The sequence below is a fragment of the Elgaria multicarinata genome, chromosome 5, assembly GCF_023053635.1.
Source record: "Elgaria multicarinata webbii isolate HBS135686 ecotype San Diego chromosome 5, rElgMul1.1.pri, whole genome shotgun sequence".
NCBI classification, from domain to species: domain Eukaryota; kingdom Metazoa; phylum Chordata; class Lepidosauria; order Squamata; family Anguidae; genus Elgaria; species Elgaria multicarinata.
The window spans coordinates 124,759,675-124,776,878 of NC_086175.1; the positions used below are offsets into that span (position 1 = coordinate 124,759,675).

The 17,204-nt window shown below is 44.7% G+C and overlaps 1 protein-coding gene across 1 annotated transcript in view; it reads left to right on the top strand.

The window, feature by feature from the left end:
* The window catches only part of NOX4 (NADPH oxidase 4), a 132,512-nt gene that overhangs the window by 36,545 nt on the left and 78,763 nt on the right, over positions 1–17,204 (top strand). The window contains exons 8-9 of the mRNA XM_063127852.1: positions 10,006–10,228; positions 15,833–16,000. Of these exons, the coding sequence (XP_062983922.1) occupies positions 10,006–10,228; positions 15,833–16,000 (391 nt within the window). The remainder of the gene's footprint in view (positions 1–10,005; positions 10,229–15,832; positions 16,001–17,204) is intronic.

Below are 17,204 nucleotides of genomic sequence, written 5' to 3' on the forward strand. Positions count from 1 at the left end.
ATACCTCTTTATTTTAATATAAATGTGGCTTGGAAGCCAATAAAGCAAAATGGCAGTATTATTTCTACAAAGACCAATATCTGCCCTCTGTTTTAAGGGAAGGTAGTTATTTCCTGTTCTTTCTGTCCATCCTTGCTAACCATAAAATTAAACAAATGATGGGAGTGTTCACTGCATTTATAACATCACTCTACTTTGAAGCTTCTCCTGCTGACAGCTGAATTACTGGATTGTGTGCTGAGGTTGTGTAGGAAGGGACATTTGGAGAGGATGATGATGATGATGATGATGATAATGAAGAAGAAGAAGAAGAAGAAGAAGAAGAAGAAGAAGAAGAAGAAGAAGAAGAGGAAGAGGAGGAGGAAGAGGAGGAGGAGGAGGAGGAAAAGAGAAAAATATACACCACTGGCTATGGAAGTTAAGGAATAACGGCAACAGGAAAAGGTGACAATTATTCCATTAGTCACATCAGTAACTGACATCACATTTTTTAAAAAAAACTATACAGAAAACTAGAGATGTGAAGACCTGGAAAAAACCCTGGAAAAATTCAGAAGAAACATTTTCCCCCTGTTATTTTCCTGAAGCCTTCTTTTTTGTTTTTTTCTGAAAAAATGAAAGAAAAATGAAGAAAAATGGATTACGGAATTTTATTTTAGCATGATGAATAAAGTGTTTAAAACTATTTACAGTATCAGATTATTACAATTTCTGTGCACTGAGGACAAGCAAGTCCTAGGTTGCAAACTGAGACTACAACTCTCAAATGCAAGAGCAAGATGCATTTCTGCCTCTAGGGGGGCACTGCCATTGAAGCAGAGACTGAAAGTGGTAGTGATAGCTATAGCTCAGAAAATGAGTCTGATTAAATTTCATGCATATTTATTGAATCTTGTCCCACCCCCCTTTTTTTTCCCTTAGTTCTTTTTAGGGGAATGGGTGCTTTATATCTGCTTGTCACTGTGGAGGACTAGCGGAGACATAAATGATTTTCTTTGTTACTAATGTTGGTGGTTTCTTCTCTCTCTCTCTCTCTGTCTGTCTCTCTGTGTTTGTATGTGTGTTTTAATTGTTTTTTGCCTGCTCCTCATAAAGTGGCAAAACTGAAGAGGTTCCTTATAGTTGAGGTGTTCCTTATAGTTCAGGAGCTTGTAGTTCCATTTGTTACAAAAAAAATTTAAAAAAAATTAAAAGTAAACTCAATTGGTAATAATTGTTTGAATACACTGTACTTTTAATTTACCAAATGTGATAATTTTATGCCAGACCAACTTGTACATAATTACATTTTATGTTCCTAAAGTAACAACGTGGCTTTCAATCTGTAAAAAGTGCTAATATTAATTTTTTTCCCAATTTTTCCCAAAATTTCCAGTTTTTTTCCAAACCCCCCAGAAAAAAAAGTTTTCTTTCCATGGCTTCAAAATTTTGGGAAATTTAACATCGCTACAGAAAACCTTCAGAACTGGGCCTAGCAAAATATATCCACCACAACATCCAGAAAGCAGTCTTAGGCCTTAGCTAGACCTAAGGTTTATCCCGGGATCATCCCGGGGTCATCCCTGTTCATGTAAATGACACACAGGATATCCAGGGAGCAGGCAGGGACGACCCCAGGACGATCCCGGGATAAACCTTAAGTTTCAAAGATTTATCCAGTCCTTTTATCTCTTGGGACACTTCATTCTTTATGTCTGCCATTTGTTTCCCCAGATTGCTTCCCAGTTCATCAATCTTTTTACTTAGCTGCTCAAACATCAAACATCTGCTCAAACACAGAAAGGTACTTTCTGTGGCCATAGCTAGACCTAAGGTTTATCCCTGGATCGTCCAGGGGTCAAGCCTGTTCATCTAGGTGACACACAGGGGATCCAGTGCTCAGGCAGGGGCGAACCCTGGATGATCCCAGGATAAACCTTAGGTCTAGCTGTGGCCTGTGTCTCCATTGCAAAGTTCTCCTTTCCTTTCCTTTCCTTTTCTTCTCTTCTCTTTTGGTTCCTTCCCCCATGGACTTGACTTACGGAATCCTCCATCCCACATGATGTGGGGATGGATCAACTAGTTTACCTCAGATGGCTTTAAAAAGGTATTATTGCTCCGTGCCATGGCTTTTAGGCCATGGGGATCCACAGGGCTCTATTTTATCTCCTATTCTGTTTAACATTTACATGAAACCTCTGGGAGAGGTTATCCAGAGATGTGGGTTGAGGTGTCAACAATATGCAGATGACACTCAGCTCTACCTCTCCTTTTCATCAAGCCCAGGTGAAGCAGTGGGTGTTCTGAATCAGTGACTGAGCACGGTAATGACTGAGCCAACAAAGTGAGACTCAGTCCAGACCAGGGTGGATAAAAACCAATGATTTTAAAAAATAATTTAAAAAATCAGTTTTTTTTTAATTTAAATCGATTTTTTTTAAATAAAATGCTTTTTGAGGAAAAATTTATCTAAAGGAAGTTTTCTATTTAAGATACATTATAGTCCAAAGGTTATTCATCATGAAATAAGGATTAGTTTTTAATTATGTAGCATGAGGCTGTATATTCATACAATGTTTAAATTTTGGGGGTAAATGAATTCCATTAATCCATTCACAATGACATGCTCTTCCAGAGGTTTCTGTAAGATTATTGGGCATTTTTTCTATTTAGAAGATAGTATCACAGATGCTTGGTTTTACAGTTCTCAAAACTGAATTTGTGTCTGCAGAAATCACAATCCCATTGTTCCTTTGCAAATCTATGTACACAGAATCAACCCCTTGCCTCTTAAGTGCAAAGTTTCAAAAAATTCAATGAATAGAGTGCACTTTTTTTGGGGGGGGGAGTCACATGATTAAATCGAGTCTTTCTGAGTAGTGATTTAAATCATGATTTAAATCAAATTGATTTAAATCAAATCCACCCTGATCCAGACAAGATGGAGGTACTGTTAGCAGGTGGTTCACCTCTCCAGCTAGGTGACGTTCACCCTGTTCTGGATGGGGTTGCACTACCTCTGAAGGATCAGGTTCATAGTTTGGGGGTGCTCTTGGATCCAGACCTGTCACTTGAGGCACAGGTGAAATCAGTGGCAAAGAGCACCTTTTATTAGCTTAGGGTGATATATCAACTGCGCCCTTATCTGGACAGAGATAGCCTAGCTACAGTTATCCATGCTCTGATAACCTCTCGCTTGGATTACCACAGTGCATTATATATAGGGCTGCCTTTGAAAATGGTCTGGAAACTTCAACTGGTACAAAACAAGGCAGCACATTTATTATCAGGGACTGGCCAACGAGACCACATCACGCCAGTCCTTTTCCAGCTTCATTGGCTGCCAGTCCAGGTCCGGGCCCGATTCAGAGTGCTGGTATTAACATTCAAAGCCCTAAACGGCTTGTAGCCAGGCTATCTGAAGGAACACCTCCTCCCATATGTACCTACCCAGACCCTAAGGTCATCCTCAAGGGTCCTTCTCCGCGAGCCCCTGCCAAAGGAAGTGAGGCAGGCAGCTACCAGGAGGAGGGCCTTCTCTGCTGTGGCACCCCGGCTGTGGAATAAGCTCCCTAAGGATGTTCGCCTGGCACCTACACTATATACATTCAGATGCCAGGTGAAGGCCTTTTTATTCTCTCAGCATTTTCACTGTCTATAAACTTAATTTCAACTTTGCTGTTTTAAATTTGTATTTCTGCACTGCCGCTGATTTAATCCTGGTTGTGTTTTTATATTGCATTTTAATATCATGTTTTTACACTGTTTGTTTTATACTTTGAATGGTTTTAGTTTTTGTGAACTGGCCAGAAAGCTTCGGCTATTGGGCGGTACAAAAATGCAATAAATAAATAAATAGATAAATTCACAGAGGAAGAGGGGGTCTCTTGGTGGCTGGCTGCTAGCCATGATGGCTATATGGGAATTCCTTTTCGCTCCCCCCCCCCCCGAGTCAGCATGTCACTGGTTACCGGCTGCAAGGGAACAACATTGAAAGAGGGCTATTGCCCCATACTGGATGGGCATTTGGTCTGGTCAAGCAGGGCTCTTCTTCAGTTACACTCATTTAATTGCTTATTATAAGAGCAGTCCACATTATGTGGAGAACTAATGAGCTGACCACAGATACAGGTATTCCTGCTGAATAATTGCAGAGGCTGTGCAACGTGGGAGAAAGACGTCTTCACCCTGACCTCCCTAATTGGGGCCTCTGTAGAAAATTTAGCCGATGTTGTGCAAATGCACTAGGGTGGTTCTGGGTCAGGATTTTCATGGTTCCATTAGTGCACGCCAAGCCCTGACCTTACAGGGGCAAATTAATCAGAACCGAAGCACAAAATACTTCTGCGCTTTTTGCAGGCTTGGGAAGCAGGGAGCACAATTCTGCTTTCTCTTTTTGCCCTGCCCCGCCGTGGTGTTGATGGGGCGGAAACCAAGCACCTATCCTGCTAGGCAGCCAGCAAAATGGTTTTTTCATTGCCTCTGGGGTTGCTTTCTCCCACAGAAGGAAACAGATTTATTTATTTATTTATTTATTTATTTATTTATTGCATTTGTATACCACCCCATAGCCAAAGCTCTCTGGGCGGTTCACATAAGATAAAAACACTTAAAAACAGTATACAAAGATTAAAAACCACAAAACAAGCAAAATTCTCATACATTTAAAACCACTATAACAACTTTAAAAATGATGAGCCAAAAAAACAGACCCGCGGTCATTACATATTGCTAAATGCCTGGGAGAAGAGAAAAGATAGGGGAGAGAGGCTGAACTCCAGGGCTGCTTTGGACGTAACACAGAGGATGTATATATTTTTTCAGCTCCTGTGTTTTTGGAGGGGGGAGGTGAAAGGGTTTTTAGAAAATGGCTACCTGCAGATATTTCTGCATCCAGTTCTGTCTTCCCCAACCTGGCGCCCTCCAGATGTTTAGATTACAACTCCCAGGAGTCCTGGCCGTTTGCACGCTGTCTGGGACTGACAGGATCTGAAGTCCAAAACATCTAAAAGTCTGAGCTAGGGTACTAGCCAATTTTGTTAAGCTAAAGTGGGATGCTTAACAAAAGGTCTCACCTGTTGAGTTTCTGGCGTGTGTAATTGTGGAAGGCATAAGGTGAAGCCCCTCAGTGGAAGATGGACCCTTTTCTCTTCACTTGTGCTTGGCCCTCTCCTTTAGCCCATCCCTGCTGGCCACCAACATGGCATAAAACCAACCTTAATTGCTCTCTTGGGTCAGATTGTACTGTCGCTGCTCAGGAATTTTTACAATCCTGGCTATGATGGATCAAGGAATGGATCCATCATAAACAGATTCCACATGAACCTGCCCGGTAGACTAGATCTTATAGAATGGCCCTACTTGGGTGCTTCTGCCTTCAGAGTTAAGTTGGGTTGGTACCAGGGATAAGGCCTTCAATGTCTAGTAATCCTGATAGCTATAGGGTAGGCATGTGCTCCGCTCCGATTAGAAGCGCAGAAGCAGGAGCGAATTGGCCTGCTCCGCCTTGCCCAGAGGCGGAGTAGAAGCGGACCGTGGACCCCTAGAAGCAAGGCGAAGAGAAGCGCCCATTTTCGGAGCGCTCCGGTTTCCGCGGTCCGGTCCGATCGCCATCTTGAAACATTTCGCCCATAGGATTGCATTGCGGAAAAGAAAGGGGGATAACTGTGTTGTTTTTGAAGCTATCGTTCTGAAAATTCTTGTGCTCAGAGAGTCGTGGATGGGGGTCATTTTGAGACTACTCTCAGCTCTCTGCGTGGTGCAGGTCGCGCGCTAGAATTTTTTAAAAAACCGGCGGGAAATACCTTTTTCGAAAGGCTGAGGGGCAGAGTCAACTCCCGGTCATGATCACATGATCCCAAAGTTGGAGGAGGGGATAGGCAAAACGGGTAACTTGGGATTCTGGGAAACTTCTGTTTCTTAGTCTGAACGGACTTTTCCCAGTGTTTTTTAAAACAGTAGCCCCACCAAATGCACAAATACAACCTGAAATCATATACTAAGCCAATAATAAGAGAGCACTGCTACCCACCCTAACTTTGGGGAACAACTGAAAAGATGTGGTGCAAGGGGATGAGCTCCCCTAGGGCATGCCATGTGGACGTGCCCCCACTCTCTCCTGTACTTGGGGGGCTATCACAGCCCTCCAAAGAGAGTAACCCGGTGGAGCAATGCCTGTCATGAGTTGAAGTGAGCATTTACTTCTTAGTGGTGGAGCAATGTCTTTCATGAGTTGAACTGACAGCGTTATTCTTAAAAGACTGGTCACTAGGACCAGTCAAATTGGCAGCTGCTTCCCCCTCCCCCGGGCACGTCCCGCTATTACTGGTAAAAGACAGATATAGCCTTTTTAAAAAAGTTCTTCTTGTTGTTTATTCAGCAACACTGCTGCTTTTAATTCCACCCGTCCTTTGTTTGTTTGTTTATTTATTTATTTATTTATTCCATTTTATATGCATTACTGGCTTATCCTTGGCTCACTTCCTTATGCCCCCAGAAATGTCTGCTGCCTGCCTGCCTTCCCTCCCTCCTCCCCTGCCCGCCTCGCAGGGATGTTGTGTGTGTCTGGCTTTGACTCAGGGGAGAAGTCCTTCCTGCGCTCAAGTTAGACTTTTGGAAGTTCCAAATCCATTTTTCAAGTGTGGAAGAAGATTTCATAGGTTTATCTCTACTCCCCAATTCATGACATGTTGGGATTTCCTTTGAAATGGCCACATTGAGATGTCTGCAGGTTTAAGCCCCGCCAAAAATCAGGGGATGATGGGACTGCCTTGAGTCTTGGCGTGCGTGTATCCCTGGATAAGCTTTCATGGTGGCGAGTTTGAGGTTTCTAACTTGCAAATTGACGGAGCTATGGAAAGGGGTGTGAATGGGGTGCCCGATTTTCATAAATTCCCCAAAAATCAGGGGATGATGGGACTGCCTTGAGTCTTGGCGTGCGTATGTATCCCTGGATAAGCTTTCATTGTGGTGAGTTTGAGATTTTTAACGTGCAAATTGACGGAGCTATGGAAAGGGGTGTGAATGGGGTGCCCGATTTTCATAAATTCCCCAAAAATCAGGGGGTGATGGGATTGCCTTGAGTCTTGGCGTGTTTGTGTATACCCCCATGAGGTGTCATGGTGCCAAACTTGAGGTTTCTAACTTCCACAGAAAAAAAGTTGTTTACTTTTTTAGCTTAATGCAAGCCTATGGGGGGGGGGAAACGGAGCTCCGATCCGGATCCGGAGCTCCGAGCGGAGCGGAGCGGACATGGGCGGAGCGGGGGCGGGGCGGAGTGGGCCGATCCGCAAATCGCGGATCTGGAAGAGAAGCGGAGCGGGGTGTCCGTGCACACCCCTACTATAGGGTACCTCCAGTACTAGAGACAGTCTGCCTTTATATCCCAGTTGCTGGGGAACAAGACCAGGAGGGTGCCGTTGCACTGATGCCCTTCTTGTGGATTTCCCACGGGCAGCTGCTCGGCCACTGTGTGAACAAAATACTGGACTAGATGGACCCTTGGTCTGAGCCAGCATGACCCTTCTTCTGTTCTTCACTGTCGTGATGCCCTAGTTGCGAAACTCCCTCCCTGAAGCTATTATCCAGGTGCCAAAACTAGGGATGTGCAAATCGGCAAAACCTGAACTCGCCAAAGCCTTCCAAATTCCATCTCAAGAAAATCCCTATGTATGTTTCCCCAAATGTACGCCTCAATTGTGCTCATCTTTGAAATGTACACATTCTTCTACCATTGATTAAAACGTATTTGTGTGCATTTTTCATGCACGTTTCTCAAATGTGTGCATGCTGTCAAACACAATTGTTTAGGTCCATGAATCATATTGCAAGCCCAGAAATGTATGCACCTCAACTGCAGATTGCATCCGTGTCTGTGTCTGGTCCAGGAAGTGTGAACCGAGTAAATCCTGATCAAAACCGATTTTTTTTTTTTTATCACACATCCTTAGTCTCAAAGCTATTTTCAAACCTTTGCTTCCACCCCTGGGGGCTTAGTGGTATTTGACATGAGCTTTGTTTTGTTGATGCTGACTCTTCCTTAGTGGCATTTGTGTTTATGTATTGTGATGGATTTGAACATTCAAGCCAACTGAACATTTGGAGGTTTCTTGGACAGATAGGGATGGTGGCTGCAAAAAACCCTTCTGTATAGGGCAGATGTTTGGGTGGGAGAAGATACTATGCACAGTGCTTAGTACTTTGCAAAGTGTCCAATGGTCCCTCCCCCACTAGCAAAGGCAAATCATTGTCACTTAAGGCTCAAGTGACGTCAGTGGCATGGAGTGCCTTTTACAAACTTCAGTTGGTGGCCCAGCTATGCCCCTATCTGGACAGGGATAACCTGGCTTCAGTTGTCCATGCTCTGGTAACCTCCAAGTTAGATTACTGCAATGCACTCTATGTAGGGCTGCCTTTGAAGACGGTTCAGAAGCTGCAGCTCATGCAAAATGCAGCGGCCAGATTGATTTCAGGAACCAGAAGGTTCAACCATATAACACCTGCTCTGGTCCGCTTGCACTGGCTGCCTGTTTGTTTCCGAGCCCAGTTCAAGGTGCTGGTTTTGACCTATAAAGCCTTACACGGCTTGGGACCACAATACCTGACGGAACGCCTCGCCTGACGTGAATATACCCGGTCACTACGTTCAACATCTAAGGTTCTCCTCTGGGTGCCTACTCTGAGAGAGGCTCGGAGTGTGGCAACGAGGGGCAGGGCCTTTTTGGGGGTGGCTCCCAGACTATGGAACGATCTCTGTGACGAGGCTCGCCTGGCACCTACGCTGCTGTCTTTCCTCTTTGCCCAGGCATATGGCGGCACATCTTAATCACCCACATGTTTAGTTTTTAAACAGTTTTTAATGCTTAATGTGTGTATGTTCTGTGTTTTAGAATTTTAATTTTTTATGCTCGTTTTTATCTTAATTTTAGAATTTCTGTAAACCACCCAGAGAGCCCTGGCTATGGGGGCGGTATATAAGTGTAATAAATAAATATAATAAATTGTGCTGTGCAATCAGCTGCCAGTTGTTTTAGTGATCTGGATCTGGGAATGAGGCTTCCTGGTGACATAGTAGGAATGGAGGAGAAATTCACCCTTTTGAACCAACATGTAAACCAAAACTTTGTTGTCCTTCAAAATTCACACTTTTCAAAATGTTGTCGTTGTTGTCGTCATCCAATAACAACCAGCCACCACTACCTTCAGAAACTGGGCCCACCAAAATACACCCATACCAACATCCAAAAAGCTGTCATACTTAAAACTTGTTCAGTAGTCAGGGAATTTCTGAATCAGTAAAAGACAGCATGACTTCGCAAAGCTTGTCACATCTTTCTATAAAAACTACCACGACCAAGAAATGAGAGATAATACATACCTACATACATACAAAGATGCATATGATGGGGGAAACTGCACACAAAAATGTGTGTACACAATGTTCAGAAATGTATGGTAGAAAAATTTCTTGCAAAATTGCAAACAAAAGGGCATTTTTAGGAGAAATATGCAGAAAAATGCATACAAATGTTTACGCTTTAAAGAAAAACTCGGCGTTAAAGATGAACTGGATTTAAGATTAGAAAATGAGCATCCAAAATTGTCAGATCCGTCCATCCCTTAGACATGGGCCTAATCTACACTAAGCAGGATATTGCACTATGAAAGTGGTATGAAAGCGGTATATAAAGGCAGGAGCCACACTACTGCTTTATAGTGGTATTGAAGTGCACTGACAACTGTTGGGGCCCACTGACACAGACCATATACTGCTTTCCTAGTGTTATATCCTGCTTGGTGGGGCTCCTGCCCTTTATATTACGCTTTCATACCACTTTCATAGTGCATTATCCAGCTATGGATTTATGGTGGTTAAAAATGCACATTTTGTCCAGTTGTTTATTGCTTATAAAATAAAATAAAAACAAAAGGAAATGAAAACCTCAAATTCAGAAAGTGTAAGCCTTTTTTTTTTTTTTTTTTTTGTAAATGATGTTTTCCTTTCTTTTTTCATTTGTATTTCTGTAGAGGAGTTCTAAAATATCAAACTAATTTAAAGGAGCATCCCCCAGGGTGTTTTAACCCCAATGAGACAATTCAAGAGAACAGCCGGTTTGCAGATGACATTGAAAAGTCGCTCCCTGAAAATGCCCTGGAGCCTTTCCCAGGAGAGTTCAGCAAGCTGGAACCTCTTCTCCAAAACAGCTTTGTTTGTGCAGAGGAACCGAAATTCCAAGCTCATTTCCCTGAGGTTTGTATGAACGTCTAAGTTTTATTGTGCTCTGGGCAATGAAGCCTCTGACACCCATTGGCTTTGCTGGTGTAAAGACGCAGAACATTCATAAAGATTCCAACTTCAGTGGGAACAAAGCTTTTAAAATATTTGCGATGACGCTTCTATGAGGGAAGTGGCTATTGTCCTTTTGGCTGGGATTTCAACTTTACACGGGAGTTTCTTTGTGGTTCAGGTTGAGGTCTGGGAAGAAATCTCAGAAGGTAAAGAGAGTGGGGAAAGAGGGCAGGGAACCCAGAGGCAATATGGCTGAATGAAGAGTGCAGGGTAGGGTTGCAGAGTTTAACTAAGTAATTGGCTGGATCAGTCTATGAAAAAAACACCTTTAAATTGTCTAAAAGTTGCCCTCAGTTGACTGGGCAGCTGATAAGGGATGCTTTTTCACTGTTACTGGGGGAGTGATGTACAGTGGTTAGAGTGTCATGGTAGGACTGGGGAGCCCCTGTTTCAAATCCCCATTCAGCTGAGAAACTTACTGGGTGACCTTGGGCCAGTCTCTGGCCCTTTCTACACCTAAGGATTATCCCAGGGAAATGGAGGGATTTTCTCTGCCTGCTCCCGGGATCCCCTGTGTGTCATTTGCATGCACAGGGATGATCCCTGGAAAAAAGGCAGGTGTAGAAACAACCTCTCTCTCAGTCTCACCTATTCAACAGGCTTATTGTGAGGATAAAAATGGGGCAGGAAAGTCCATGTATGCCATCTTGACTTCCTTGGAAGAAAGGTGGGCTATCAGTGAAATAAGTAAGTAATATTTAAAAATGAAGGGATCTTGTTCCTGGCTTCAGAAACTTCAGGACAATTAAAAGGAAGTACAAATTCAGCCAGCCCAAAAGGAGATTCAGCACAAATCAAAGGCAGGCACAGCGTATACTCAAACTATGGAATTTGCTACTACAAGATGTAGTGATGGCCACCAATTTGGATGGCTTTTAAAGGGGGTTGGATAAATTCCTGGAGGCAAAGGCTATCCATGGCTACTAGCCCTGATGGTTGTGTGCTGCCTCCAGTATCAGAGGGAGTAAGCCTGTGTGCACCAGTTGCTGGGGAACATGGGCGGGAGGGTGCTGTTGCACCATGTCCTGCTTGTTCATCCCTGGCTGATGGCTGGTTGGCCACTGTGTGAACAGAGTGCTGGACTAGATGGACCCTTGTCTGATACAGCATGGCACTTCTAGTGTTCTTAAGTTTAAGAACGCCGGTATGTAACATGGCACCATCCTTCCAGCATGTACAAATCCTGCCTTACTCTTGATAAGCTGCAAAATGGAGGAGGAGAAGGCTATCAATGGCCTAATCTACACCAAGCAGGATATAGTGGTATGAAAGCAGTTTAAGGCATGTGTCAATGGGCCCCAACTTTTGTCAGTGCACTTCAATACCACTATAAAGCAGTAGTGTGGCTCCTGCCTTTTATATACCACTTTCATAGTGGAATATCCTGCTTGGTGTAGATTAGGACAGTGGCTACTAGACCTGATAGTTATGTGCTACCTTCAGTATCCGGGGCAGTAAGCCTGTGTGCACCAGTTGCTGGGGAACATGGGTGGGAGGGTGCTGTTGCACCATGTCTGTCTTTGTTGGTCGACAGCTGTTTGGCCACTGGACTAGATGGACCCTCGGTCTGATCCATCATGGCACTTATATGTTCTTATGTTCTCATCTTTACCCATGAAGAAATGTATGAAAATTTAATTTATGAAGTATTCAACTGGCTGCAATTCATGCTGTTGATATAACTGAGGATTCTTTAATCATCTGACAGTGCAGGGTAGGCAATGTGTGTGGGGAGGGGGGCACAGTTTTTTCACACGTAATCCGGCTGCAAGCCCAGGTTTGCAACTGAGGCCATAGCTAAAGGAGGCTTTATCCCGGGGTGAAGCCTGGGTTCGCCCCTGTGCATCCACATGATGCACATGGGATCCCAGGATCAGGGAGGGATGATCCCACTCTTGTCCTGAGATCTTGCCTTTCACTTTGGCCTCGGTTTTTCTGCGGTCCCGGGCTGAGCCCAAGACCACGGAACGTGTGACCCGTTGCTGCGGATAGACCCGGCTCTGCGTGATTCCTCACGTGGAGCCATGCAGATGGCGCAGTGCTCCTCAGGAGCACTGCTCCCATTGGTGGTAGGGAGGGGGGAGAGGGGAAAATAATTTAAATTTTTAAAAAACACCTTGTGCACGAGCGTTGTGCGCTGCTGTCCGTTTAAAAAATAAAAATGGCAGGCGTGACGCGTCTCCTTTTGAGGACGTCACGCACGTGTAAATGGAGGAGGGATCTTGCATTAAACACAACACTAGATCTTCACTCCTCCGTCGTGGGATAACAGGTTGGCCTACCTAAGGCCTGAGTCTCCACTTGACAGGACCCTGTTGTATGACGAGTGTGATCTGTTTGAGACAGGTGTCTTCAAAACATGTATTTGTCTCGTGAATTTATCTGGTTAGATCCAGAATTAGTCATACTTAGTTGAGCCATTGAAACCTATGGGTTTTCCAATTGGTTTCAATGGGTGTTCTGTAAGTTTGTCTAGGGCCATAGCTAGACCTAAGGTTTATCCCAGAATTGTCCTGGGGTCAAACCTGTTCATCTAAGTTACCTGGGGAGGTTGTGGGCCCTCCCACACTAGAGGCATTCAAGAGGAAGCTGGACAACCATCTGTCAGGGATGCTTTAGGGTGGATTCCTGCATTGAGCAGAAGTTGGACTTGATGGCCTTGTAGGCACCTTCCAACTCTACTGTTCTATGATTCTATGATTCTAAGTGCCACACAGGGCAACCAGCGCTCAGGCAGGGACGAACCTGGGATGATCCTGGGGTAAACCTTAGGTCTAGCTACGGCCTAAGTCTTATGTCATATGTTTAGACATATACTTTGTCTAACACCTCAGGTACATACCTAAGACTTTAATGTGTGAATCGAGTCAGAGAAATAGAAAACCGAAAGAAGATAGAGGAAGGCTTGAGAATAAGGTGGACTTTCTGGCATTAGGGGAAGACCTTTTTATTCTCCCAGTCTTTTTAATTTTTCAGTTTTGTTTTGTTTTTAAAAGTGTGTGGTTTTGTTCTTACATCTTTCCCTGATGTTAAGTTTTTGTTTTGCCTTATTCTGCTTTAAAATTCTCAAGGTTTTTATGTCGCATTTTATCATGTTGTCTTTTAGGTTTTTGATTTTTGTGAACCATCCCGAGAGCTTGGGGTATTGGGTGGTATAGAAGTGTAATAAATGATTTGTATTTATTTAAGGCACAATCCTATGTAGGTTTAGACTGAAAAAAGGCATACAACTTCCAATGGCTGGCACATGCTGGGAGTTGTAGGCCTTTTTTCCTGCCTAGGATTGTGCCCTTATTTGTTTATTAGATTTGTATACTGCCCAATTGGCAAATGCAATCTTAAAACCAAACAACAGCAACAACAAAATAACATTAAACAGATAAATAAAAATAACACACCATTCAACATTAAGAAGCTAGCAATAAAATTAATCAAGCAACGGACTGAAGGTTAAATGCCGGCTTAAAGCAGAATGTCTTAACTTGGCATGTAAATGTATAAGGACACAATCCTATGTGGAAGTGGATAGGGACAATCCACAGGGGAAGTCCAATAACTCCTAGCGTGCTCCGTCCAGCATCCCAAATAAGATAAGATAAGGGCTGATGGAAAACTGAGGTGAGAAGGGCTAAAGTGAGAGGAGCCGCTGAAGAGATCCTTAAACATAGCATACAAGAATAGCTGTAGGTTGCAAGGGGTGGGAAAGAATCATAGAATAGTAGAGTTGGAAGGGGGCTATAAGGCCATAGAGTCCAACCCCCTGCTCAATGCAGGAGTCCACCTTAAAGCATCCCTGACAGATGGAAGCGCTACAGGTGATGTTCTAGAGAAAAGAGCCCTATTCAGGAGTCCAGGAAAGGGGTTTAAAATCAACACCTAAGGGGAGGTGGGCTCCAGCCCTCTCCCTTGGTGAGTTGGTCAACCTCTACTTGTGATAGGCAACTATCTGGAGAAGAGAACCTCCTCTGTTCATGGGGGCTGGAGGATCTCCATGTGATGGAGGGCTAATCTACACCTGCAGCCCTTTGGGGATTGGGGATGGATGATCACGGGGTTCCAGCTTGCGAGATTGTCCCTCAGGGGCCACACATCAGCGAGTTCTCCTGGAAGTAAAGAAGAGCCATCCCGGGTGAAGTTTTTTTTTTTTTTTGACTACTCCACACACTCGGCGCTGGAAGATGCCGAGACCCCTCTGAAATGTGGTGAAAATGCTCTCCCCCTCACCCCTGACATCCATGGGCTCACCGCACTGATCCCTGCTACTCGTGAGGAACAGCAACGACCTCAGGAAGGGGCCCCACACCGCCCGCGGACCTCGGGATTGTCCCGAGAGAGGGGGGAAACCAGGAAAAAAACAGGTACTAATATCCTGGGGAAAAAGAGTGGCCGTCCCTGGATCACCGTAGGGGTAGGTGAACATCATGTGGGGATGACCTTGATACTTTCCTGGGATAAATGGCAGGTGTAGATTAGGCCTGCGAATGTTGGGAAATCAGTGTTCTCTGTCTTGGGTTTAGAGCCTCCATGGACAGAGGAAGATTGCTAGATATGGAGCCTAGAATCATTGGTAGCAAATCTTGACTATGATCTCTTGGGCTCTGGGTAAAAATTTGGGTTTATCTCCTCTGTGGGTGCTGTTTAACATTATTGATGACTATTTTGCTCGTATAGAGAAATGGTTGATTATGGCTTTGTGAATGGCTGCTACAATGTTATAGGCTAGATCGTTGGGTCTCCTCCAACCCGCGAATGGCTGATTAAATGTTTGGACACAGTGTGTGTGTATAGAAGAGTTGGAAATGTACATACAATTAATACTGCAGATAAATAGAACGGCATTGTTATCCTTACTGGAATAATAATTGGGATTAGATGAGATTGGATAGAATGTTGATTTTGGCATATTTAGAAGAGGGTGCCAATTCTGCTTCTGCTTCTTTTGGATTTGATTGGCTCGGTATTGGTTTACTCTGTATTGGTTTCTTTGTAATTAAATGAATAAATACAACCTTGGGGGGGAAAGAGATATGGAGCCCTGCCCTTGGCAGGGTTGCAGTGCCTCTAGGAAGATAAATTCTGCCGTTCCGATGCTTCTGCTGTGACTGTGATACCAATCTTAAAGGGAGATTGGGGAGGAATTAAGTCTTTTGCTAGCACACCTGGGTTTCACATACTGGGTTGGATGCAACAACGCTCTTGCATGGGAGGCGATGCACATACAGACGGCCCCAGTGACAGTGGCATACTGGCAGCCCCTACCCATGGCGGCCATGATGTAGTACTTCTGGGGGCAAGTGGTGAAGTGAGTAGAAACACTCATTTCTGGAAGGGGCAGAAAAATGAGTGTGCTGTTGGGGCTGGCCATGTGCATGCCGCCACCGTGGGCACCCCTGGGCCACCTGCGCAAGGGCGTCAGTGGATCCAACCCACTGCTTTGAACTTGCCCGCCGATTATGGCAATAAGAATGTCCTTGTCGTTCCCCCCTCCCCCCACAACACCTTCAGACTTGGCTTTGGATCTCCGGGCCGCTGTGCTTGTATTGTGCAGAGAGGCTCTACCGCTACATCTGTAGCAGCAACAAACCAGTCACCATCACTGCGGCGATCCGCCACCCCTGCGATGTCCTCGAGGTACAGATGACAAAGGAAGACTTCAAGGCGAGACCTGGGCAGGTGAGTTATCAGTTGGATGATGTTCCAAAGCAAAAACTGGACAGGCGATTCAGAGAGAAGCAGGAAGGAAACAAGTGGAGAGGGCAGGGGATAGAAATCAAGAGTGAGCCCCAGGTGCGGCTGGTGTTCGTTGTGGGCGCAGAGCATATTTATTTATTTATTGCATTTCTATACCGCCCAATAGCCGAAGGCCTCTGGGCAGTTCACAAAAACTAAAACCATTCAAAGTATAAAACAACAGTATAAAAAGACGATGTAAAACACAATATAAAAGCACAACCAGGATAAAATCAGCAGCAGTGCAGCAAAGATAAAATTAATCTATAGATTGTTAAAATGCTGAGAGAATAAAAAGGTCTTCACCCGGCGTCTGAAAGAATATAGTGTAAGTGCCAGGCGAACCTCCTTAGAGACCTCATTCCACAGCCAGGGTGCCACAGCAGAGAAGGCCCTCCTCCTGGTAGCCACCTGCCTCACTTCCTTTGGCAGGGGCTCACAGAGAAGGACCCCGAGGATGGTCTGGGGAGGTACAAATGGGAGGAGGCGTTCCTTCAGATAGCCTGGCCCCAAGCCGATTAGGGCTTTAAATGTTAATGCAAGCACTTTGAATTGGGCCCGGGCCTGGACTGGCAGCCAATGAAGCTGGAAAAGGACTTGCATGATGTGGCCTTGTTGGCCAGCATAGCAGAAGCAAAGTCCCCAAACCAGGCAATGTGTAAGAACATAAGAAGAGTCCTGCTGGATCAGACCAAGGGTACATCTAGGCCATTGTTTCCCATAGTGCCAATTGTCTGCTGCTAGGAAGTCCAAAACTGGAGCATGAAGGCAATAGCTCTCTCACCCTTTTCACATCCCAGCACCTGATAATTGCTGGTCTGCTCCAAGGGCACGTAGCTCCCTGTGAAGCGTGTGCAGTCCAGTTTGATCTGGGACAGTAATTTCCATCAAAGAACTTTCATTTTGGGATGCATTAATAGAAGTATGGCTTCCAAATTGCACGGGGCATTGCTTCCCTTCTATTCAGCACTGGTTAGGCCTCATCTCGAGTACTGTGTCGAGTTCTGGGCACCACACTTAAAGAAAGATGCAGACAAGCTGGAGGGGGTTCAGAGAAGGCCAACGAGGATGATCAGGGGTCTGGAACCAAAGCCCTATGAGGAGGGACTGAAAAAACCCAGCATGTTTAGGCTTGAGAAGAGAGGAT